At 42.7% G+C, this 25,154-nt stretch overlaps 1 protein-coding gene across 6 annotated transcripts in view; it reads left to right on the top strand.

The window, feature by feature from the left end:
- The window catches only part of OSMR (oncostatin M receptor), a 46,320-nt gene that overhangs the window by 2,550 nt on the left and 18,616 nt on the right, over positions 1-25,154 (top strand). Inside the window, exons 2-10 of one of the 6 annotated variants that reach the window (XM_081212728.1) lie at positions 3,105-3,222; positions 4,823-4,884; positions 11,322-11,364; positions 13,128-13,206; positions 14,098-14,303; positions 17,545-17,704; positions 19,854-20,108; positions 20,994-21,126; positions 22,281-22,429. In XM_081212728.1, the coding sequence (XP_081068854.1) occupies positions 13,137-13,206; positions 14,098-14,303; positions 17,545-17,704; positions 19,854-20,108; positions 20,994-21,126; positions 22,281-22,429 (973 nt within the window). In that variant the 5' untranslated portion in view covers positions 3,105-3,222; positions 4,823-4,884; positions 11,322-11,364; positions 13,128-13,136. The remainder of the gene's footprint in view (positions 1-3,104; positions 3,223-4,822; positions 4,885-11,321; positions 11,365-13,127; positions 13,207-14,097; positions 14,304-17,544; positions 17,705-19,853; positions 20,109-20,993; positions 21,127-22,280; positions 22,430-25,154) is intronic. The other 5 variants (XM_081212729.1, XM_081212730.1, XM_081212727.1 and 2 more) reach the window with 5 other exon arrangements.

The raw sequence follows: 25,154 nt of genomic DNA, 5'->3' as shown, positions 1-25,154 counted from the left end.
TCTTTTTTGTCATTTTCTGCACTTTCCCCCAGCACTACAGTGTCCTTTTTGAACGCACAGTGACCAGAACTGCCTGGCTTTCTGGGGGAATCCTCAACTCTTTCCCCCCAAAAAAACTTAAAAGTAGCTGAGGTGTCAGGTGTGTGTCTGGGGGCGGGGCGGGGATCCGATTTCATTAGAGTAATAAGTGCTGTGACTTTTTCTAGAATTCCCTACCCCCCAAAAGCTGCTATTTGTTCCAGTGGCAGAAAAAGATGGCTGCCTGTTCTGTTACTGTATTGTTCCCTCTTCCCCAGCCACCACCACCCAAAAGGCTAATAGCACTTTCAGAGAGAGGGCAAGATTCAGAACAAGTGGAATTGGTGGGAGTTGGTTACACATTCCTCCTGCAGTGCCAGTCAAAGCTTCCCTGCCCCAGCACAGCAGCTTTATTATTATTATTATTATTATTATTATTATTATTATTATTATTATTATACGGGACCGCCTCTCCTGGTATGTCCCACAGAGAAATTTACGGTCTGCAAATAAAAACACCCTAAAGATCCCAGGCCACAGAGAGGTTAGGTTGGCCTCAACTAGAGCCAGGGCTTTCTCAGCCGCGGCTCCAATCTGGTGGAACGCTCTGTCACAAGAGACTAGGGCCCTGCAGGACCTGACATCCTTCCGCAGGGCCTGCAAGACAGAGCTGTTCCACCAGGCCTTTTGTCAGGGCGCAGCCTGACCCCCTCCTCTGGCAATCTGCACAAAATTTTGCTTGATGGTTGCCATTAATTTGATTTTAATTTGGTTGCCATTAATTTGATTTTAATTTGATTTAATTGATTTTATAATGAATGTTTTAGAATGTTGGACTATTTTGATTGTTGTTAGCCACCCTGAGCCCAGCTTCGGCTGGGGAGGGCGGGATATAAATAAAATTTATTATTATTTATTATTAAAACTCAGGGGTCTAGGGTCTGATCATGTACCTCCTACGCCACATGACATGACTTAAATGTCCCAGAAGCCTCTGCTTCCAAACCTAGAATCACCACTGCACAAAATAGATCTGATTCAGCAGGGATCTTCTGCGTGAAGAGTGGGGACTCCCATTCTGCTGGATGGCGTTTGTAACCTACGGCTGAACTGCGATTTCTCAGAAGAGATTTCTCTGAGCCTTTGCCGATAATGCTCTGTTGATTTGGTTTTCTGCTGTCATGCAAAAGCTAACAGTTCCACAGAAGATTATGTGAACGGTCTCTGCCTTTTCGTGTGTGCCTTCGCTGCAGTTCAAGGTCCGACCACAACCCCCAACAATATGGGCTAGACCCAGCTAAGCTTTACTGGAGAGGAGACCCGTTGACCTTTTCTACCTTGGCTGTTGGAGGCGGTACGCCTCTGAATACCAGTTGCTAGGAGTCACAAGTGGGGAAGAGGTCTTTTTGGCAAGGAGGTTATATGATGTTTGTCAAGCAATCGGTACCCCATGCTTTCCAGTTCATTTTCTCATCGTTTTCCTTGTTGCAAAAAGACTGATTTTGAGGGGAAGTGGGATTGTGTTGCAAGAGCACCAAATCAACTTTAATTATGCAACCGAAATTTGCTGCTGCTGCTGTTTTATATACACCACCCTTTATCCAAAGATCACAGGACATTTCACAGTATAAAAACACAAAATGCATGACATAATAACAAGAGATGCACACACAAAACAATATTCCCCCAAGGCACATTTAAAAGGCCATAGATTGCTTGATCAGCCTAGGGCCTGGGTGAATGTTTTTGCTTGTGCCTAATGATATGTTTTGAAGGTGTCAGGCTAGCCTCACTGAGAGAATTCCACAAACAACATGACTGAATGCCATCCATGACTGCTGACTGACTGATGGAAGATGAACTTCCAACAATATGAGGAGCCACAGGTTCCTATCCTGAACTAGGGACACCTGGATTAAAAACTTGCATACAAGAAGCCTTTTGGTCCTGTTCCCTTCTCCAAATCTTTCCGTGTTATGTCAGTTATGATGCTTTCTGGGTGACCGGGAGCCATTTTGGTCTTCCTCAGATTGCCTACCTCACAAGGTTGTTGTGAGGATCAAATGAGGGTAGAGAAAGGCCATGGGCTCCTTGAAGAAAGGAAGGTGTAATGATGTACTGTATTTTTTGGCGTAGCGGTTATGTTCTGAAGCTATACATATTCGTACTCCGGGTCAAATTAGCTCAGTGATAGAGCACATGCTTTACATGCCAAAGGTTGCAAATTCAATCCCATACATCTCCAGGTAGTGTGGTGGAGTCTCCTACTTTGGAGGTCTTTAAGCAGAGGCTTGACAACCATATGTCAGGAGTGCTCTGATGGTGTTTCCTGCTTGGCAGGGGGTTGGACTCGATGGCCCTTGTGGTCTCTTCCAACTCTATGATTCTATGATCCTATGATTCTATGGATTAACAGAAAATTCCAGTCTGTGTCTGAAGCTCTAGAGACTCACTACCAGCCACTGTAGGCTAGGAGGCCTCAGCCTTTCTGTGCCTGGAAACACATTTGGAAATCTAAGAAACCGCTGTGGGGTACCCCAAAATATCCACTTCACAAAGCGACAAGTGGTGATGCTCAGATCTCTCCCCCAATTAAACAACAAAGGAAAACACCTATGCACCACACACAAAACAAATTAAGACAGAAAAAAAGCAGGGAGCCCCACCCAAAACAAGGTAACCCCTTTCAGCCAAAACACTCTATCCTTATTAAAATAAATAAATAAAATTCAGAGGAGTTTTGGGCAGGTGCCAAGAAGGACGTCTGAAAGCACCATAGTGACCACACTGTAGATAAGAGCGGTGGTCTGACTCCGTATAAGGCACCTCCCTACGTTACATCCCTCGGATCAAAGGAAGTACTGTGAAAAGGAAAAAGACATGCAAATAATCGATGGGCACTTTCGTTTGTGAAACGTCACATTTTCTTCCTCAGCAACTGCTTCTCTTTGCTGGGATCTCGCCGGCCCATTTACTCACTCCTTTGGCACCGTGCATACAATCTTCACGATAACAATAACTTGCAAGAACAACAAGAAAACATGAAGGATTTTAAAAAAACAAAAAAATTTTTTTACCCTGAATAGGAAGGAAAAGAAGAATGAAAAAACAGGAAGCTCAAAGCACGTTATGACCAGATAAGACAAAAAGATCATTTGAGAGAGTTATGCAAGACCGCTGCACAGAGAAAACCACGGGGACGAGGTATGTTGCCTTTTTGGTTTTTAATGTGCTTCTTTTCATTGTTTCAAGCAATGTTTTACTTTTGCAGCAAGGCCCTCACAGCAGGAGGGGTGTCAGCTTTCTTTCCATCCCATTTCCTTGACCTAAAGCCAGGGGTGGTCAGAAAGTAGTTCTGAATCTCCTGGCCTGTCTCCGAGTTGTTTACTTTAGATGGGGGAAGGATTTCTACCTCCCAGCAGCAAAAAAATGACTCCTCTCCCCTCTTGAATTAAGTTTGGGATATCCTAACATGATCTAAATGGCCCCTCTGGGGAAGGTGGGGAATATACTTGTGCCCCCAACGGTCTTTTTCTCTACCACTCCCTACCCTGTGGGGAGTAATAGCATGCTTGGGGAGGGAGACTTGGATCAGAATAACTGTTTGGGGAGAAGGGGCACCATCCTGATCAAAACAGAGTCCCACAGTTTGGGGGGGAGTTTGGGAGATCTGATCCCCTGCTTCACATCTGTATTGGACCTTGAGCTGTCCCTTGTATTCCTGCATTTATCTGATTGACTACTAAATCATCCTTGCTTTCCCTCTGCCACGCACCTGCTTTCTATTAAACAGCAAACAGAAATGCAGTATTAGTATACATTTTTCCCGGAGCTGGTATAAAATTGAAGGGAGAAGCCTTACCTGCTTGATTCCTGAATGTTTCCTGAATGTTTGATTCCTGAATGTTTGATTCCTGAATGTTTTCCCTGCTTCGAAATGCCCAGTGGGGAACCCAGGGGGAAAAAATTGCAGCTCTATCAGTCAGAGCTCAGAGAAGGAAGGAAGGAAGGAAGGAAGGAAGGAAGGAAGGAAGGAAGGAAGGAAGGAAGGAAGGAAGGAAGGAAGGAAGGAAGGAAGGAAGGAAAAGGTTCCATTGTATATGCTAATCCCATGCTGGGTAGGATCCCTAGCTTCTCTTAACTGTGCAATCTGAAGAATGGCTGGGAAAGATCTTTCCCTGGAGAACCACTGTGAGTGCAGACATCTGCAAGCTACTTGGACTGATGCCCTAACTTCATAAACTGTTCAGAACCATCTCCCAATTACTGAAGAGCAGCCTAAGCAGCCAGTTTGAGCAAGGGAATGATGGTGGGGAAGGAACTGCTCAGGGCCCAAGCATGAGTAAGGTGAAGGACACCGTTTGCTGGGTCTCAGAGATCTAACAGACCTGTAATCGCATCATCATGAGGTAAAACAGCGCTCACGTGAAGTTCGTGAGGCAGAAATGGTGGTTATCTTTTAGCCTTTCCTAAAGACTTATCTTTTTTTCTGCAGGCGTTTCATGACTCATGAGATTTTACCACACAGCTTTGTTTTGCTGATATTTTATTGGTATCTCTCTGTATCATTTATGATAAAATTCTGGCTTTAAAATTTATATAATCTACTGATTGATTCTTTATATTAGGCAGTGTGCAAAAATAAGTCATGCTCAGTGATACGTCTAGAAACCTATTTCCCCTTCTCTGTGCACCTATGGTTCTGATTTGGTAGAGTCAATAAGAAGTTCTGTTAGAGATGAACAAGAGAAGAATCTGTGTTTCTCTATATGAAACGATGTCTTAATAACTTCTGCATAGGCAGGATGAAGAGATAAACCTAAATGAGGGTGTTGATCCTTGGGATAGTTTGGGGCAGTGCTGCTAGTAGAAGTCATTTAGTTCTATTTGTATGGGCTATGGATTTGTGTCCACCCATCCTCACTCTGACTTTTCTTTTCTGTGTGTTTGTGTGTGTAAATATTTCTTTTTTTAGATTTTCCAATATATTTTAACATAATCAATACTAAATTAAAAAAAACCCCACATTTTATATTTTCTATACCCCCCCTTGACTTCCCCCAATTTCCCTTCCTGGTTTATCACACATTCATTTCTTCTGCCTATAATTCTATTTAACTTGTACATTGAAATTAAACTTGTACCTTATTAACATTTTCTTAACATTTTACCCTCATATTTGTAAAGAAAAGGAAGGTACCTTTTTTCATATGTGGTGGAATTGCAAAATAATTAGAAATTACTGGGATATGATTTATAATGAAATGAAAAAAAATGTTCAGGATAACTTTTGTTAAAAGACCAGAAGCATTTTTATTAGGTATTTTAGGTCAAGATCTACCAAAAGACAAGAAGAAATTATTTATGTATGTGACAACAGTGGCCAGAATCTTATTAGCTCAAAGATGGAAAAGTGAAGAAATACCACGAAAGAACAATGGCAAGAAAAGTTGATGGAATATGCTGAAATGGTGAAGTTAACTGACAGACTCAGAGATAAGGACAATAATGACTTTAAGAAAGATTGGGGACCTTTCATGATGTATATACAGAAACAATGTACTGAAATGAACTCAGGATTTGACTAAGACACTTACAATTGATAACTATAAATAGAAAAAAACAAATATGAGGGTTCACTTTGACTTTTCTGATCCATCCTGTCTTATTAACGTATGAAATTATTGATATATTTAATAATAAAAGAGCTGAAAATAAGGAAGAACCACCCCTGTCCTTAGCTGTCAAAACAAGGGTCTGTTTTAGAGCTGGCTGGCTTGCTTCTTATCCCTGGAAAATTCAACTCTGCTAGCTTCTTGCATTCTAGGAGAAAAGAATAAGAGGTTTCTCATCTCTGATAATACATCTACTAAAAATCTTGCAAACTTCCTGGGACCTTCTGCTCATTTTACTTCTTTCATATGACCATTCAGATGTTGCAAAAGTTGTAAACCTGCAGCCACAACTTGGTGCAAGAAGCTGGCAGAGCTGTGTGGAGATGGTAGGCTTGCCAGATGTTTGCCGCTTGCTGAGACTGGGATTTGCAGCACCTCTTGGGTGTGGGTTTCTCCAGATCTACTGGATCTGTGTACTGTTCCCCTAATTGGTAAACAGTAAGAGGTAGTTCTTCAGTAAAGAGCCTTCTGGCCCTGGGCTGACTCCACCCACTTAGGTTGGCCCTGAATCCCTCTGGGCATTAAGGGATATAAAAGGTTCTTTGTTTCGGCTCAGCCATATTTGAGCAGCATGGCTTCTGTGAGCTTCATCTTTCGCCCTGACTCTTTGATTTGTCTATTGCTCCCGATTCCTGCTGAGTCTCACTGCTTGCAGTTCCTGGCTCATCCTACTGTGCTGCCCACAGTCCAGCTGTAGCTTTCACCAGACACGCTTACTCAGTTTACCCACTGGTTCGCACTTTCAACTTGGTGACTGCCAGTCTGATGGAATTCCACATCCTGGTAAGGTAGGGGCTTAGAATTAATTTTGCATAAGTAGAAGAAACTGTGTTGATTGTGCTCATACTTAGGGATGCAAAGCAATGTGGCCTTAGAAAGAGTGTGCATGAATGTGTGTGTGTGTGTTATGGGATGATGATGATGATGATTGTTAAAAATATTACTCTAAACTTCTCTTTGCTGTATACAAATACAACAAAGTTAAAAATTTCATGTTAAAGCTTTTATATTATAAATAATATTTCAAATTCCCCTTGTTCATGGAAAAATCCGAGGGCTCCCTTGGACAAAAACAAAGACACCAACCAGGATAACTTGGAGCAAAACAGCAGCCTGTAGGCTTGGCCTTTATTGATCTGTTGCAACAGGGTGCTCCCCTCACTTGCAGGAGAGAGGAAAGACACAGAAAAAATGGTGTGCAAGGTCTTATAAAGACTTTTGAAATTCCCCTCCTGTAGATCAAGCCCACCCCCAGAAACATCATGCATACATCACAGAAAGGAGGGGTTGAGGGAGGAGTTGTGGTGGTAACCTGAGTGTCCTGTCACCTGGCTGGTTCCCCCTTTCCCCCTCCCCATGAGTACTTTCCAGGTGGCAGAGGGGAGTTTGCAGTTTCCTGCCCCCAGAGGGAAGAGCTGATTATTGTCCTTTGTTCCAGTCTGTGCTGAATCCACTCCCATATGCAAGTTCTTTGTGTCCTTGATGGTCTTCTGTCTAGGACCATCAGGTTTGGCATAGCAACTGGGCAGGGCTCCCGTGGATGTACTGGTATGCTGAAGGGATTATGGGTGCCCTGTATCAAACCTTCCCCATTTTGTAGTCCTTCCTTCATGGAGTAAAATAAAAGTGGAACAGTGAAAATCCGATGTATGGTTGATTTTCTATGAATTTATAACAGAAGTGTAGCGTATGTAGTGTGTGGGTGTGAGTGTGTGTGAAGTTTGTACAAACTGAATGATTGGCGGGGGGTTTCCTGCTACACCCTATACCCCCGTTCCCCTTCACCCATTTGTGATCTCAATATATTTTTTTACTTCTTCCGTCTTGTTATAATTTAATCATTGTTCAATTGATTCTTTTATTATTTCCTTGCTTACCCCTGCACGTTTTACACGTTATCTATTAATGTTCCAGTTCTAGAACCATATTTTTTCATATATTCCTTCACTCCCTCCCATCAATTTTGCCATTTCCACAAACTCACAGAGTTTACTTTGATGGTATTTTCAAAATACCAATGATGGTATTTTCTCCCCCTTCCTGTTCTTTGCGATCAGTATTCTGGCTGCTGCTGTTGCATAAAGGAATACATTTTTCTTATCTCTGGGAATGTCATTTGATATTAGGCCTAACAAAAAAACCTCTGGCTTTTTGGCAAACGAAATCTTGAATAATTTTTTCAGCTCCTCATATACATCTTTCCAAAATATCCTTACAATTTTACATCCCAACCATGTATGATAAAAGGTTCCCACCTCCCTCTTACATTTCCAGCATAAGTTTGACTGCTTTTTGTAAATCTTAGCCAATTTTTCCAGAGTAAGGTACCAGCGGTAAAACATTTTCATCATATTCTCTTTTATCGTATAACAGGCTGTGAAACTGATATCCACCTTCCACAACCTTTCCCAATTTTCCAGTTGGATTGTATGACCAAAATCCTTTGCCCACTTTATCATTACTTCTTTGGTTGTTTCATCCTTCAATTCCCACTCTAACAGCAAGTTATACATTTTAGAGATGGTCTTCTTTTTAGGTTGTATTCATTCACTTTGCAATTTTGACACTTTTTCTTCAAAGCCTTTCTTTTTATCCTGATTAAATCTATGAACTACTTGGTGATATTGCAACCAGCTATTGCAGTATCTGCTAATCTCCTCATAGGGTTTTAATCTTATCTCACCCTCTCCTTCCATTAGTAGTTGTTGATACGTGGGCCATACTGCTTCTGTGTTCCTTTTTTTCACAGCTATAACCTCCATGGGTGACACCCACCGCAGTATCTTTGGTTATGGGATGATTATTTGGGATTCTGGTGGAGTAACTTCTGTGCAAAAATGCCTGGGTGGGTCATATGACCACATTAACTTAGACTCCCACCCAGATGTTCCGATTCACACGACCCCTCGTTGTGCATTGGTAATGTGCATTGCTAGGGAATCAAAGGGACATGTGATACATACCCATGACTAGGGTATGACCAATACATTTTGGCACCTGAGGCAAACCCACAAAATGGTACCCCTGCATACACCAGGGAAGAAGGGGTGAGTGGCAATATACTGCAGGAAAAGAAAGACCTACATTGGGAACAAGGGAGTGAGTGAAGATCTACAGAGGGGACAGGGGTCGTGGTCAAATCAGCCTTAAAGGTAAAGGTACCCCTGACCATTAGGTCCAGTCGTGGCCAATTCTGGGGTTACGGCACTCATCTCGCTTTACTGGCCAAGGGAGCCGGCGTACAGCTTCCAGGTCATGTGGCCAGCATGACTAAGCCGCTTCTGGCGAACCAGAGCAGCCCACGGAAACGCCGTTTACCTTCCTGCCGGAGTGGTACCTATTTATCTACTTGCGCTTTGACGTGCTTTTGAACTGCTAGGTTGGCAAACATATTCACTATTTTTTCAGTGCATACCATAGCTCTCTATATTTACAGCACTTTGATGTTTCCCCAGATGTTGCAACAGTTAAGCAGCTTCCTTTATTACTATGCCCCTGCACTGATTTGCAATAATGCGATAAATGTTGCAATAAAATGAAACCGTGCATTTTAAACAAATGGGATGTAGCAGGGTTACAAAACCACACAGCTACATGTTTGATTAGTACACAGTCAGCCTCTGTCTATTTTACTGGTCAAGGGCATTATTAGGGCCAAGTCCTCAGGTCTTTTATGCTAACCCCAAGCCCCAATGCACCTTTCCATTCTCTTTTAAAAACTTTGCTTACAGCTGAGAACAATGAAAAGCACGACGCTGATGAAAGTCCAGCCAACCACCAGCTTAATTTGCCCAGAGGCATCTATAAATATAAGTTAGCACATACAAATGTGTACCAGAGCCCGCGGCAGCCTTTGATTAACTGTTGGGTAAGGCTGATTTGTAAGGGACGCGGGTGGCACTGTGGGTTAAACCACAGAGCCTAGGACTTGCCGATCAGAAGGTCGGCGGTTCGAATCCCCATGACGGGGTAAGCTCCCATTGCTCAGTCCCTGCTCCTGCCCACCTAGCAGTTTGAAAGCACATCAAAGTGCAAGTAGATAAATAGGTACCGCTCCGGCGGGAAGGTAAACAGCATTTCCATGCGCTGCTCTGGTTCGCCAGAAGCGGCTTAGTCATGCTGGCCAAGAGCTCAGGGTGCTGCATGCTGGTTTCTCCTAGTTTCAAAAACCTGTTGGGTGGGCCTGAGAGAGAGTGAGCACTATACAGTGGTACAGGGTTACATACGCTTCAGGTTACATATGCTTCAGGTTACAGACTCCGCTAACCCTGAAATAGTGCTTCAGGTTAAGAACTTTGCTTCAGGATGAGAACAGAAATCGTGCTCCGGTGGCGCAGCAGGAGGCCCCATTAGCTAAAGTGGTGCTTCAGGTTAAGAACAGTTTCAGGTTAAGTACGGACCTCCGGAACGAATTAAGTACTTAACCTGAGGTACCAATGTACATCTCACCTGAGTGGTAATTTGAAACCAAGTCTCCCTGGTCCTGGATCTCAAGTCTAGCTCAGGAGTGGGAAAATTGTGGCCCTCTTGACATTTCTGAACTACAACTCGCATCATACCTGACCATTGACCATGCTATTTGGGAGTCCAACTACAACTGGAGGGTGACAGGTTCCCCAGCAATGCTCTAGCCACTCTACCATACTATACCCTACCATAACATTTTGAATCCATAATCCTGGACACCATCTTCACGTTTTTTATTGTGAGAGCACAGGGACCATTTCAGTTGCCATGACCTTGCGTGATCTCTCACGGTGGTTCCCCCACTCCCCAAAAAGTGCTTTCCCAGTCATGATGCCCCAAAACACATGTTTTGGGGTTGCCATGGGAGATCACAGACCCCGAGAAAACACTTTCCCCATGGTGTGTGTGTGTGATCACACTGCAAAATCATGTGAGATCACAGCAACCCAAATGGCCCCTGTTCTTTCACGATAAAAAATGAGGTGTCCCAATTTTTCTGGGATGCTTGCCGGGTATTCCGTACTGTCTTATCATTTCCAGTACAGGCTGATGTTGGCAGATATTTCATTAACTTCCATCAGCACGACCAATTCAGAAGATGGGATGCTGTATCTTAATGTTGAACCTTACTTTGCTGGCTGACCATTCTTACTTGCATCCAATGGGTGATTTATATGCATGTGCTATTTGACACATCTGGCACTGAAACAAATAGATTTGGCTGCTCCTTCCTTGTCCTTACTGGAATCTATCACACAGCAGCCCATTAAACATTGAAATCTAGTGGAGCTCCAACATAATCTGCTATGCATTAAGTGCACGCATATGGGTTCGGTGGTTTACTTTTGTTTAAAGGGAAACAAAACATTGCAGAACAAATGCTCTGTATAGGCATTGCATCTTTGTTTCTGCATAGGAACCTTCCTTCCTCCACATTCTCTATGATGACTGATTTTTAGAAAAAGTATTTGATTGGCTTTTAGAACACTTGACATTCATTAGACATTCATAAAAACAAGAACAGTCACAGCAAAAACAAAACACTGCTGCATTACTGTGGAGTTATATCAGGGAAATATTTGCCAAATGCCAATTTAGGTCTGCAAACCGTTCTTGTTCTATCTGTGAAATGAATACTTATATTTTACTGAATTTTTTCAGGGGACAAGAAATTAAAACGGAAAGAAATTTTAAAAAGAAAAAGGTGCTTGAAACTGTGATACAATACGATAATGTGTATATAAACACAGTCGTACCTCCGCTTACATATCCTTCTGGATATGTAAACTTTGGGATGTGAATGTGGCAAACCCGGAAATATTTTTTCGGGTTTCACCATGTGCGCATGCGCAGAAGCGGTCCTCTGGTTAAGAATTCCTCGGGATGTGGCCAGACCTCCAGAACAGATCCTGTTTCCAACCGGAGGTAGCACTGTAATGCTATTATTCCAGCAAGTATGCATTTATTTAAAGGTAAAGGGACCCCATACCATTAGGTCCAGTCATGGCCGACTCTGGGGCTGAGGCGCTCATCTCGCTTTATTGGCCAAGGGAGCCAGCGTTCAGCTTCCGGGTCATGTGGCCAACATGACTAAGCCACTTCTGGCGAACCAGAGCAGCGCACGGAAATGCTGTTTACCTTCCCGCCGGAGTGGTACCTATTTATCTACTTGCATTTTGATGTGCTTTCAAACTGCTAGGTTGGCAGGAGCAGGGACCGAGCAATGGGAGCTCACCCCGTCGCGGGGATTCGAACCGCTGACCTTCTGATCAGCAAGTCCTAGGCTCTGTGGTTTAACCCACAGCGCCACCCACGTCCCGATACATTTATTTACAAGTCATTATAATTTTTACAAATGCATTCCAAGTCATCATCATATTTATCCATACACAATCTGTGTCTAAAAGCAATCCATTCATAGGCTGCAAGAGTTGTCCTATCTTCTATCCAATGATCAAAGGGGGCCAAAAGTATTATTTTCCCAGTGAATCAATACTGGTCTTTTGGCAGAAGTAAGGGCATGATGAGCCCATCTGTGCTAATGAGCTGTCAAACCCCATTTAACTGGTCAATATACACTTCATACGCTTTTCTCCCTAAAATGGGGGGCTATACAGTATTCCTGTAAATGCATTTTTATGCTCCTGTTTTTTGAACCAAAACTGTGTTACTAAACCCAGAGAATTCTGCTGCCTGACCATTCTGGCTGCATTCTGGTCTCTGTGTTAGTGCAGGACACATGAATTAGGTTGGGTTGCAGCTTAGCATAAAGGAGCAGTTTACCACATACAGTAAAGCAAGAAAAAGTTGGTTTTAACCTCAATTTAAAAAGAATGCACAACTAGATAAATACCACATTTATTTATTTTTTAAAAAGGCAGTATCAGATAATTTTATTCAGTGACTTTTATAGATAGAAAGTCCAGCTTGTTGGCATCCTTGGAGTTATATTATTATACATTCTGCATGGATGATAGTGAACTAAGGTTTCTCAACATGGCCGCTTCATCCTGTAATAATTTTTTAATTAGTTTTCAATTACAGTTGTGCCTCTGGCGTGATCCAGCAGTTGAGTCCTGTGCTTACAGTGGCCAGAGACTCCTTAAACAACTCCCTGGCAACGGATATTCTGGCTCCTAATTGAAAACTGTCTGAGGGGAAAGTCTCTTTCAGGGAGGCTTGACTGAGCAAATCAATTGCAGCGCTGCCCCGGTAAGGTGTGGCATTGCACCATATGATTGACAGGTGACATCACTTGATTGGTGGGTGCGCCTGGCTTAAAATAAAAATGGCCAGGCCAGTTTGGATCTCAAGATTAGCCCAGGGACTACCCTATTTCTGTCCAAGAGTATCAGACAGTGGTTAAGATCATTTTATTACATTGTTTGAAAATTAATTTGGGGTTGTTGAATGTGATTCCAAACAGAGGATTTACCCAAAAGAAATGTATTGCTTGTTTTTTTTCAGGTATAATCAATGGAGCATTTGGTGCTTCGGATGGTAGTTCTCTATGTACTATTGCATTCTGGCCTGTTTGAAAATCAAGGTATGTGTATGAATGCTTGTTTCCTTGAAAAGAAATAGTACATATATAGCAAGGCAACAATGTGTGTTTGAGTGTGTGTACCAACTGGGACTGGTAATTTCCTGCTTTTAAAAAGAAAACTGGTACTACTTACTTACGTGTATGTAGCATAGTACAGTGGTACCTTGGTTTAAGAACAGTCCGGTTTAAGAACAATTCAGTTTACAAACTCCGCAAAACCGGAAATAGTGTCCTGGTTTGAGAACTTTACCTCAGTCTAAGAACGGAAGCTGATCGGTGGAAGGGCACCGGTGGCGGGAGGCCTCATTAGGGAAAGTGCGCCTTGGTTTAAGAAAGGTTTCGGTTTAAGAACGGACTTCCGGAATGGATTAAGTACGTAAACGGAGGTACCACTGTATTCAATGGAGCACACTTCTGAGTAGACAAGTAAATAATTGCACTGTAAAGCATATTTTCAGGCCAAATGAAGTACATTTTCTAGGTATCTGTGCCCTTAAGTGCAGGGATTTTTAGTTATTTTACACAATGCAGAAGTACCAGGTTACAGTGGTACCTCGAGTTACGAACTTAATTCGTTCTGGAGGTCCGTTCTTAACCTGAAACTGTTCTTAACCTGAAGCACCACTTTAGCTAATGGGGCCTCCTGCTGCCGCCACGCCACAGGAGCATGATTTATGTTCTTATCCTGAAGCAAAGTTCTTAACCCAAGGTACTATTTCTGGGTTAGCAGAGTCTGTAACCTAAAGCATATTTAACCTGAAGCGTATGTAACCCGAGGTACCACTGTATATGCTACACCAGCGTTGATGGAACTGTTCTTGGGTAACTGTTACCCTAAAGATTGTTCAGCAGATCCTGAAGTGTCAGTGAGTCTTTTCTTTTCTCCCTTAGATCATAATCTGTTTCAACCTAGAAACCTTGAGATTTCCATGAACATTCGTCTTCAGCAGCTATCAGTGAAATGGGATGTTGGCAATGATTCTGAAGCATATTACTCTGAAACAGATCTTGTTTTTAATATCCAAGTCAATCGAACCGAAGAGAAGATTATTGACTTCCCAACTTTTCGTGAAATTCCCAGACCCTGGCCTCTCCAGGTATAGGTGGGAAAGGCCTAGAACTTTTGCCTGTCAATGTAGTTAATACTGAGCTAGATGGATCAATGGTCTGGCTCAGTTTAAGATGGCTTCCTATGTTCCTATGAAGATAAGCCACATACATATGTGTTCTCTTCTATGCAAGTTATTCAAAATACACTTACCAGGCTGCATTAGAAAAAGCAAAACATTTGAATATAGGCTGGGGAAAGTTATTGTTCTATGTTGAGTTGAAACCCAGGATTCTTAATGCCTGCCACAATAGTTAGCCAGTTCCTTAAACTGCTGTAAGTACCCAGAATTGTAAATGCAAAAGGGCTGAATCATAGAATTAAATACAGTAGCACCTTGGCTTACGTTAGGGTAACGTAAACTTCGGGTTGCAAAAGCGGCAAACCCAGAAGTGTTTCACCACACGTGCATGCTCAGAATAGGTTTACTGTCACGCACACATGCGCAGAAGCGGTCTACTGCTTCTCCTCCGTTTGCGAAAACCTCAGGTTCCGGCCGGACCTCCGGAACAGTTCCTGTTCGCAATCGGAGATACCACTGTAGTATCTTTTCTCTAGTCTTATTTTCTGGGATATGAAGGCATATTTATGAAAGAATTGCCTTCCTCATTTGCTCTTGAGGAACAACAAAGCTTTCACATTCAGGCAATGGCTGATTAATGTGCGTCCAAAAGACCCACATGTGCATTGCACTGAACCCAGAAGTGACCCGAAACTGTCAATCAACACAGCATGAAAAGGCTGTAATGGGGAGAGGAGTGTCATGGGGCAGGGAGCACTTTCACAAGCAGGGGTCAGCAACAGAACCCCCATTTGAAATTGCTATCAGCTGTGTACACTTTTCTTAAAACAAACAAACCAACAAACAAACCCCAGGTCTGTAAGGCATTGTCAATTTCTCCTTGGATTTTGTTAGCACATAATCAAGCATGGGCTGTAAGTTTTGTGAATAAAGTTGTTTAAAATAATCAAAATAATTCCGTATTTAAGCTAATGTTTAGTCCTTTTAAAAGTAGATCCCAGTGTTCAATAGTCCAGCAATAAATGGAATGCTGAGGTGTCAAGCAAATCTAGTGGATTTTGTTACAGAAATTTAAGGTATATTGAATACACTTAACACACACTTCAAGCTATCATTTAATCTGACAAAGTAGAAAGTATTATCTGCCTAACCTATCTAACTGAAAACAAGTGGAACATAAGAGATAAGTCATGTGGGTGGGTGGGTGTGACTAGATCTTTGACCGAGTTGCTAAACCGAGCTGATATTAGTGGAGGTAGCTTTCAACGTATTGGTCTTACGTAAGTTTTATTGAATGTCCAAAATTAGCGACTGCCTTAACTCGTATGTGAACGTTGCCAATTCCCAGGCACATTTTGCAAAAGTCAGAAAACTGAAAAGGCACCACTGATGTATGTTGACAGTCACCATGCATTTACCTGGAAGTCTGGAAATGATTCAGGCTTATTCGTTTAGTCCACGATCCAGTGTTATCTTTCACCAAAAGTGACTAACCAAGAAAAGCAAGGAAGCTCACTGAGTGACCTTGGGCCAGTCACTGCCTCTCAGCCTAATCTACCTCACAGGGTTGTTGTGGGAATTAAATGGGGCGGGGGGAGAAGACACGCTGAGCTCCATGGCGGCCAAAGGTGGGATATAAATTCAACAAATAAATAAATAAACTAGAAAGTCTTTCCGGATTGTTGTAGGGTGACCTGTTGAATAGTGTGGTCTGTGTCACATGGGGCTGCAGTGAGAGAGGGAGGAGTTGCCTGGAATTGAGCAGAGGATTCTTAAGCCAATGTTTAAGTTCAGTAGACACCCCCTCTCCCGGCACTGAAACCTCATGCAACACAGCCAAAAATGTTGCAGTAGGTCTCCCTGATCTCTTGGAGGGATGAGGCACAGTGGCTTCTGCACATAGCTGTCAACCGTTCCTTATTTGACGGGAAACTCCCTTATCCCAGCGCCGTGTCCTGCTGCTGTCCCGGATTGATGATATCCCGTACATTTCCCGGGTTTCAAAGGAAGCAGCTCCTTTCCATCTGTCCCTGCTGGCCAGGGAGGAGGGAGGCTCCAACTGTATTGCTTGGCTGCATTGCTCACTCAATAAGGAGTCTAGGAACGACTGGGGGGTGGAGCTTGCATGCCTTGTGCCGATCAAATTGGCCGCGTTGCCTGGGGACTCGCCTTTGCTCAGTGCTTCCCAGCAGAGAGGTGACGGTGGTTTTCCTTGCTGCATCCCCTTTGCCGGGTTGCTGCGCTGTGGGAACCATCACTTGAGGCTTCGTTTGGCTGCTGGCTGGGCTTTGTGCCTTTGGCTCAGAGGGGCTCAGAAGTTGAACATACCTGTGTTCAGAAAATCCCTTATTTTGGCTGCTGATCCCTTATTTTCGAGGCTGCTGGTCCTTGTTTTCAAATCTGTAAGTTGACAGCTATGCTTCTGCAGAGGACGAGGAGGAAGAATAAGGAATAAGGAAAGATCTGTTGTGCGAGCTTGAGTTCTGCTCATGCAACATTGAAAACAGCCCTTTGATTATTATTTTTAGAACGGTCACTCCTCCACATATACAGATGCCTGCACATTTCATAAGCTAAAGGGTATAATCTATAGAATTCTAGAGTTGGAAGGGACCATGAGGATCATCTAGTCCACGGTGGTCCAACTCATGGTTCAAGGGCCACACACAGCCCTCAATATCTTTTTGGGCAGCTCTTGGCAACATTTGATGTTCCCCCACAGGTAGATGAGGCACTGGGTTTGGGGAAGGCGGTGTGAGGGTTCTGACAGGGTCCTAGAGTGCTCCGGCATCTTAGTTAGTGCCTAGTTAGTGCTTTCCCAGCTTTGGGAAGGAGGTGGGAGGACTCTAGGACAATGCCAGAGCCTTGCACCTCCTTTCCAATCTCTTTGGGAAGGCAGCGCAAGGGCTGGGGGCTGGAGTGGGCTTTAAATATTGGCCTCACCGCCTTCCCTGTTGTGCAACCATGCATTGTCCAGCCTGTGGGTTCTGTGTCAAAGTACTCTTTTCAGACCCATTTGGTCTGAAAGGTTGGCCTGTCCTGATCTAGTCCAACCCCCTGCAGTGCAGGAATCTTGCACTCAACATGGGGCTCAAACCCACAACCATGAGATTAAGAGTCTCATGCTCTACTGATAGAGTTGTCCCTAATTATTCAACTAAGATATATATTGCCTCGCTGTTTTCTTTTTCAATTGCCTGCTTTTTAGGAGAATTATACAACCACTGTCAGTAAATCAAATAGACATCTGCAATGGAACTGGACTTCCGAAATACCCTTGGAGTGTGCAGCTCATGCAGTAAGGATCAGGAGCATGGTGAGGTTTTCTGAAGTTTGGAGCAACTGGAGCCCATGGAAGATAGCAGATGGTGAGCAAACATTGTCACCTTTAAGTATGAAAGAGCAAAATGCCCATTGGGGGAACTGTATTAGCACTGTTGAATGCAAGGACAGAGAGCCTATAGCCTGGCCGATAGCAAGGGCATTTTTGAAAGCAGTTGCTCCAAATATAAGGCATGCTTATTTACACATTTACACACACGTTTTGTTGAAGAACAGCGTTGCAGAATCTGAGGAAGCATGATTTTCGAAAGATTTTGGAAGAATTTTGAAAGAATTTTGTGCTTCATTTTTCATGTCCTTTTGGGAAGTGTTGATGTGTTCGATTTGCATTAAGAGCAAACAGAACCTATCTTATCTGCTTGCTCTCTTCCTTGCTTGCTTGATGATTTAATTTCTGTATTGCTCAATATACTGCAAATATCTCTAAGCTGTGTACAGAAAACTGAAGCAACAACAGCTAAAATGTAAAAATTACATACATTTGCATGTAAAAATGTTACATTAGTACAAAGTTACACACAAACACACACACATATATAATCCATATCAATTCATTTTCCTTCTGACACTGCTTCCATCCCTAGGACTAATTAGAGTCATTTCAAAATGTAGCTTTGGGATGAAAATACTCTATTTTTATAGAAACAGCAAAACCATAATGGCTCACAAATGCTGCCTCATCATTCTGTGTTCCCCTTTAAATTGAACAAAGATTTCGTTATCACATGCACTTTCTATTCATGGGATCAGTGGGTGTTTCTTCGCAAAATACTTATAAAAATAATTAAGTAGCAGGAAATACAGGAAATTGCAGACAGCTCAACTTATGCCAACTTTCACTCTTCTTTCAAAAACATCATCAAAACCCTTTTTTTCCATAACGCCTTTGACACAACTCCCTCATTCCAAAACAGCATGCCTAAGTTAGTATAACTAAAATGCATATATATTCTTCCTCTGCTTTCTTTTGGCTCCACATCCCTCCACTGCCTCCACAACACTAACGATAAAGTGGGAAACCCCCTGAGGCTTAGAAGTAACCTATTGTGTACTGTAGAGTACCAAGGCACTATTTAAATAACTATAGTGCACATGGCAACACTTTATTGCCTTTATATTTCTCTATTTTTTCCATTTATGAGTTGCTTCGCATAAGATATCTCAAAGCAATCTAAGAATGAAAACATCAACAACAAAAACAACCATTGCAGAAATTTCATATGTAAAGCTATTAAAGCCATTACGTTGTTGGCATCCATCTGTCTAGAGAAAGAATGGAATGCACAACTTGAGGTGAAATGAAACTGAATGTTACCTCCCCATGCGCAAGCCTAGGCAGTGAGTATAGAGGTCCTGGGTTGCCCAGACAATGACTCCCCCAAGCCTTGCTGATGTGGTCCAAAGGAAAGCAGAGCAAAACATTTGGCACCAGATTGACAGCAGGAGTTGCCAGAAGGAGGTGTACAAGGCGCCATCCAACCGTCTTAGGGACTCCACTCCCGATTTGTGTAGGAGAGGTCACTTCGATGCTGCTAATGCAAGCAAAACAATGGAGCAAAACAGGAGGCAGCAGTTACGAGTTTCTTGTCCCTGCAGCCACAGCAGGTGCCGTGATTCTCCAATCCAGTGGTTTTACTTCACCCACAGAGGTGCACTCCATTGTCTCCTGAGACTGATGGATGCCAATAACAACATGGGAGCAATTTCTTCTCCCCAACTCCCCAATAGATATCAAGGAAACTTCTGAGACAACTTTGAGATGAAACAACAACTTCCAGATGGTTTGTTGTTTGGTTTCTTACCGCAAAAAGCTCAGAGCCATGTAGAACTTTTAGGACTGTCCTATGTACTTAACAGCGTGAGCTTTCATAGAAAGAAGCCTTTGAGGTGGTGATGAAGTCACACACACAAATGTACAGTGAGTTCTAGTTACAGTGAATGAAACGTAATCCTATAATACTTCTTCAGAAGTAAGCCTCATTGTGTTCGTTGTGTTTATTCTCTGGTAGGAATTGTTGAATTGTTGCCCTGGAAACTATTTTTTTATTTTTAAATTAAAACTCTTAATTTACGGAGTGGGGCTGGAATGCCTCAAAGGGTGCCTGTTTCATTGTCACAATTATATGTACAAGCAAATCTCTCTCTCTCCCCCCCCCCCCCCGTTTCTTTGTTCAGGGCTGGATGTTGTAGACATTCGCTGGCATGTCTTATGGCCAGAGGGTAATAAGTTCGTTGAAATGGGTTCTGACGTCAAGTATTGCTGCATTGGGGCGGAAAATAAGAGTGTACCGAAATTTTATTTTGGTGATAAGCAGATGAACGTTGGACTGCAACGAAGAGTATTAGTTACTTTGAAAAATGTTACCCGTTCCAAGAGACTTGGCTACACTATCCAGTGTGATTCCGAAAGCGCATCTCTCTTTGTGACCAGTAAGCAGAAAATATTTGGTGTTTCCATTGAGGGAGGGGATTGTGTCTATCTGAGCAGCTTTTTATACTTCCTGGCCAGGTTCATGAAATTTTGTAACAGGAATATCTGAAGAGGAGCTCATGTCCTAAAGTAGGGGTGACGAACCTTCTTTCCTCCTGACCAGAGCTTCTCTTTATCCTCTGAGCAAGAGGCCTTATCACAGTTCAAGGGCACATTCTATCTCATAAGAGAACTTGAGGAGGACCACTGATGTGCCTGGCCTGAGGAGAGTCCTGTGGGCTAGATGAAGACCAGGGGGCAAGACACTTGATGTTCCTCACCCTCTTTCCAAAGGACTGCCTCCTTCCATTCTTCACACACCTCAAGATATGGAGAGGCCCTTCTCCATATCCTGATACATGTGGGTGGGTGCTAGGTTAAGTTGGGAGAATGAGAGAGTTGTTTATGTGGTCACACCTCAGTTTGTGCCCCATGTCTTGTTAAGTTCCTACATCTGGTGATGAGTTTTGTTCACACATGCTTTTTAATTCCCCATGTTTTTTCGGCCTGAATTGGGTGTTTTAATAATTTGCCATGCAGTTTTCAGCTTTAAAAATACTGCTGATGATTGTTCTGTTCTTTGGACATTAGTAGCCACCTTGAGTGAAAGTTTGCAAAGTAGAAAGATATGATATAAATTTTCCTAATAAATGAATATCCTGAAAGTCTCCATGACCGGCTCTATCAAAGGTGGCAAAAATATCAGATCAGATTGATTTGATCTGCAAAATTGGTAGCCCGTGAATGGTGTGCTCACAGCTGACCCTAAGAGTAATTGTTTTCAAAGGTGGTTGAAAGAATGAAATGAAAGAGAAAAACATTATAATCCAGTCTTGTTTCAACAGAGCAGCCTGATAAACCCAAAGACTTAGCCTGCAAAACAGAAGACATGATTAACTTAGAGTGTACCTGGCACCCTAGTGCTAAAAATACGGATGCTGAGTTGCTATGTCCAGCAAGCTTCACCTTGTCTGATGGGTAAGTGTTCTGAAACCCTGATCCTGACAGGAGAGTTCCTTAGGAAGTGACAACAGTTATGCCAGCCATCATAGTATACCTTTTTTTGAGGAAATGAGTTGTTGACGAAATGAATTACAGGGACAGAAAGTGTCCTGGAAGATGACCAGAGGGTTGGATCAAATGGATTATTTGCAAACAGAACTTAGGTAGAGGAAACACTTTACCTTTGTGGAGGGGCTAACAACAACAACAACAACAACAACAATCTTTTATTTATATCCCACCCTCCCCGGCCGAAGTCAGGCTCAGGGCGGGGCGGCTAACATCAAATATATAACATTAGTATAAAATCGAACAATAATTAAGTTACCTCCTAAAAACAGGTCAAAATCAAATTAAAGTCTAATTAGATGGCTTTCTGCAGTGTTATGGTTGGGAACAGTAAGTGCTGATCAGTAAGTGCTATAGCCCTCCAGATGATGTTAAGATACCATCCCCATCAGCCCTGACTATTGGTCACGCTGGAAACCTAGTTAGTGCTAACTAGGAATTTGTTGTGGAGGTGGTAGGGTGTGTCATTTTAGGGGGTGAAACTTAATTTTTGCAAACTTCTTAAGCGAGGGGACTTTAAAATATGTTTTTGAGTGTGAGGAATTCAACTCTGCTATTCTTTTTGTGATTGGACAACATTTAGCTTGGTAAGTCTACGTTTGAAGAAGCAGCACATAAACTGCTTTCGAAAAACCAAAGAATTTTAATTTTACCTTCTGAAAATGTCAAATAATGCTTAATAATAATAATAATAATAATAATAATAATAATAAACTGCAAGTACTTGGCAATCATTTTTAATGATTTCTATGCATTTTTACAGACATTTTACTTACCAAGCAAAACTAAATTATATTAATTCAACTAAAATATCTTTTGAAATATCAGGTAAAGTTACAACATTTCAGCTCCCCTCATTTTTGGAATTTGAAAGTTGAAAAATTCAACATGCCCTACTGGGGGTGGTGTGGGTGGTGGGTGGGAGAAATGTATGCATTTTTTTAAACCTTGATTTCCACTTCTATTATGGTCCAAATATTCTCTAATATTCTATTTCTGATGGAAGAACAATAAACTCTCTTTTCTTCCCCTCCGAAACGTCAATCACCATGTCTCGAAAGTTCTTCCAATGAAACGTATTGTAGCTCAACCGCTTCCCCATCCTGTTCATTCAAGATTGGCAAGCAAACCATATACAATTTAATACTGACATCCAGAAATTGCATTGGAGAGAAACTTATCAATCTTACTGTTGATGTAGCCCACAGAGGTAAGAGTTTATTTCCTCTATCAGTGTTACACTTTACCTACTACCACCATCTGAAAATAAAGAATAGGCTCCTGCATGTTGCAGCTGGGGCAAAACATAAAACAACAATTTAAGCTACACCCTGACATCCCCAAGTGGGTAAAACGAACTCTTAGGTGATCCAGTTCTTTTCCACAAAGATAATTCTGGGCAAGCTGAAATTCCAGATTGGTTGTTGTTGTTTTGTTGTTTAGTCGTTTAGTCGTGTCCGACTCTTCGTGACCCCATGGACCAGAGCACGCCAGGCACTCCTGTCTTCCATTGCCTCCCGCAGTTTGATCAGACTCATGTTTGTAGCTTCGAGAACACTGTCCAACCATCTTGTCCTCTGTCGTCCCCTTCTCCTTGTGCCCTCCATCTTTCCCAACATCAGGGTCTTTTCCAGGGAGTCTTCTCTTCTCATGAGGTGGCCAAAGTATTGGAGCCTCAGCTTCACGATCTGTCCTTCCAGTGAGCACTCAGGGCTGATTTCCGTAAGAATGGATAGGTTTGATCTTCTTGCAGTCCATGGGACTCTCAAGAGTCTCCTCCAGCATCATAATTCAAAAGCATCAATTCTTCGGCGATCAGCCTTCTTTATAGTCCAGCTCTCACTTCCATACATCACTACTGGGAAAACCATGGCTTTAACTATACGGACCTTTGTTGGCAAGGTGATGTCTCTGCTTTTTAATCCAGATTGGTAAATCTCAGCAAATGTCTCCCTTTTACCCTGTTCTGTTTGCTCCCAAGTGATAAGAGGATGATACTCCTACTGCTACCAATGGAAGCAGAAGAAGTAGGAACACAGAAAGCTGCCTTCTGCTGAGCACCAAGTCCATCTAGTTCAATATTGTCAATCCTGAAGAGCATTGGCTCCACAGGGTTTCAGAAGGGCTACTTGGAGATGCTGTGGGTTGAAGCTGGCAGTGGCGTAGCGTGGGTTGTCAGCACCCGGGGCAAGGCAAGTAATTTGCGCCCCCTAACCCGTGGATTTGCGCCCCCTAACCCTAACCCCCAGATGTTGCGCCCGGTCCCCCCCTGCACCCCCCACGCTACGCCACTGGAAGCTGGAATCTCCCGCATGCAGAGCAGGTGCTCTACCAGTGAGATAAGGCCAAGCTAAATGCTTGTGTTAATTTTAACCCATAAGATGGCGGTGCTTGCAATGCACTGAGTTGCCCCCTTGGTATTTCCCAGTTTCAATATGTGATCAAGATCCAGCTCCAAATTTCCTGCTGCTCTTTCCTTACAGGTTGGCTGCTATGAGAACAGGATCGTGCCATTGGCCTGATATGAGAACAGATGTGCCATTGACCTGATACACAACTTAATTGCCTCCAGAACTTAAACGGGGTGCAAAACAAGAACAATATGGAATTTCCCCCCAGTTGCCTGTAGGGTGAACTACATTTAGCTGCTGAATGAATAAAATAATAGTCAAGGCATATCATTTATATTAACAATGAATGTTGACATGACCTTCAGAAGGATCTATACTAGGTTATTGGTGGGGTGGGGTTTTGTTGTTGTTATAAGGGATGGTCCACCCAATATTATGCAAGGGAGATTAGCCGTAGATATGGATACTGAAAGCACCAGTTCCCCCCAGGCTTGATTTGGATTGAGACTGGCACCTCATGGACAAAAATAGCAAATAAATGCGCTGATCAATGCACATATCTCCTGCTCGCCCCCTCACCTTAGTTCTCCTGCTCTCTCTCATTTCTCCCTTCTCCCTCTTTGGTACTGCTATAGCTGTGAACCTGATGCCGGGGATGTTGGGAAACACAGCAGGACTTTTGGGAAAATTGGCTCAGTGCCCTGTTGACATTTGAGATAAGCAAGGGAGACCTTATTTTCTTCCCTTGTCCCGTCTCCTTAGCAAAAGCAGGTTGGTGCTGAGAGAGAGGGGGAATTAGTTGACTTTTTACTTTTCTTGAATTAAAAATTGTGCTGGAGAAGAAGTCTGTGTGCGGCATGTTTGTGTGTTGCAATGTTCAGCTTGGATTTGGGGCAAGCATTTTGAGCTACCAGAGTTTATAACTCGGCCTTTTATATTTCAACGATTTGTACAGTGGTACCTCGGGTTACATACGCTTCAGGTTACATACGCTTCAGGTTACAGACTCCGCTAACCCAGAAATAGTGCTTCAGGTTAAGAACTTTGCTTCAGGATGAGAACAGAAATCGTGCTGCGGCGGCGCGGCGGCAGCAGGAGGCCCCATTAGCTAAAGTGGTGCTTCAGGTTAAGAACAGTCTCAGGTTAAGTACGGACCTCTGGAATGAATTAAGTACTTAACCCAAGGTACCACTGTATAACAGCTCCATATTTCAAAGAAATATTGGAGCAGCTTACAACATTGTACAAATATCACAAGTAGATAACACAAAAAGCTATTATGATAGCACAGAACAATTTGATAAGCTATCCTTCTGAAAACAGTATCATAAAACTAAAACAATTAACATATTGGGACTATAATGGCTACTAGCTGAACCAAAATATAACTGAGACAAGAAGACCTTCCCACCAAGTATCTACTAGCATATATTTATTTATACGGTGCTTTTTTCTGGGGGGACACATACCCCTAAACATTTTATGAATCTCAGTTTGGCTTCATTGAGGGGCAGTATTTCAATGTGAGTAGGAAAATGAGAGTACCCCTAAACATTTTTTTTTTTTTAGAAAAAGACACTGTAT

Source organism: Podarcis bocagei (genome assembly GCF_964188305.1).
Source record: "Podarcis bocagei genome assembly, chromosome: 11".
Lineage (NCBI taxonomy): Eukaryota > Metazoa > Chordata > Lepidosauria > Squamata > Lacertidae > Podarcis > Podarcis bocagei.
Note: the sequence above shows the minus strand (reverse complement) of the source record. Positions and strands in the feature narration are given on the sequence as shown.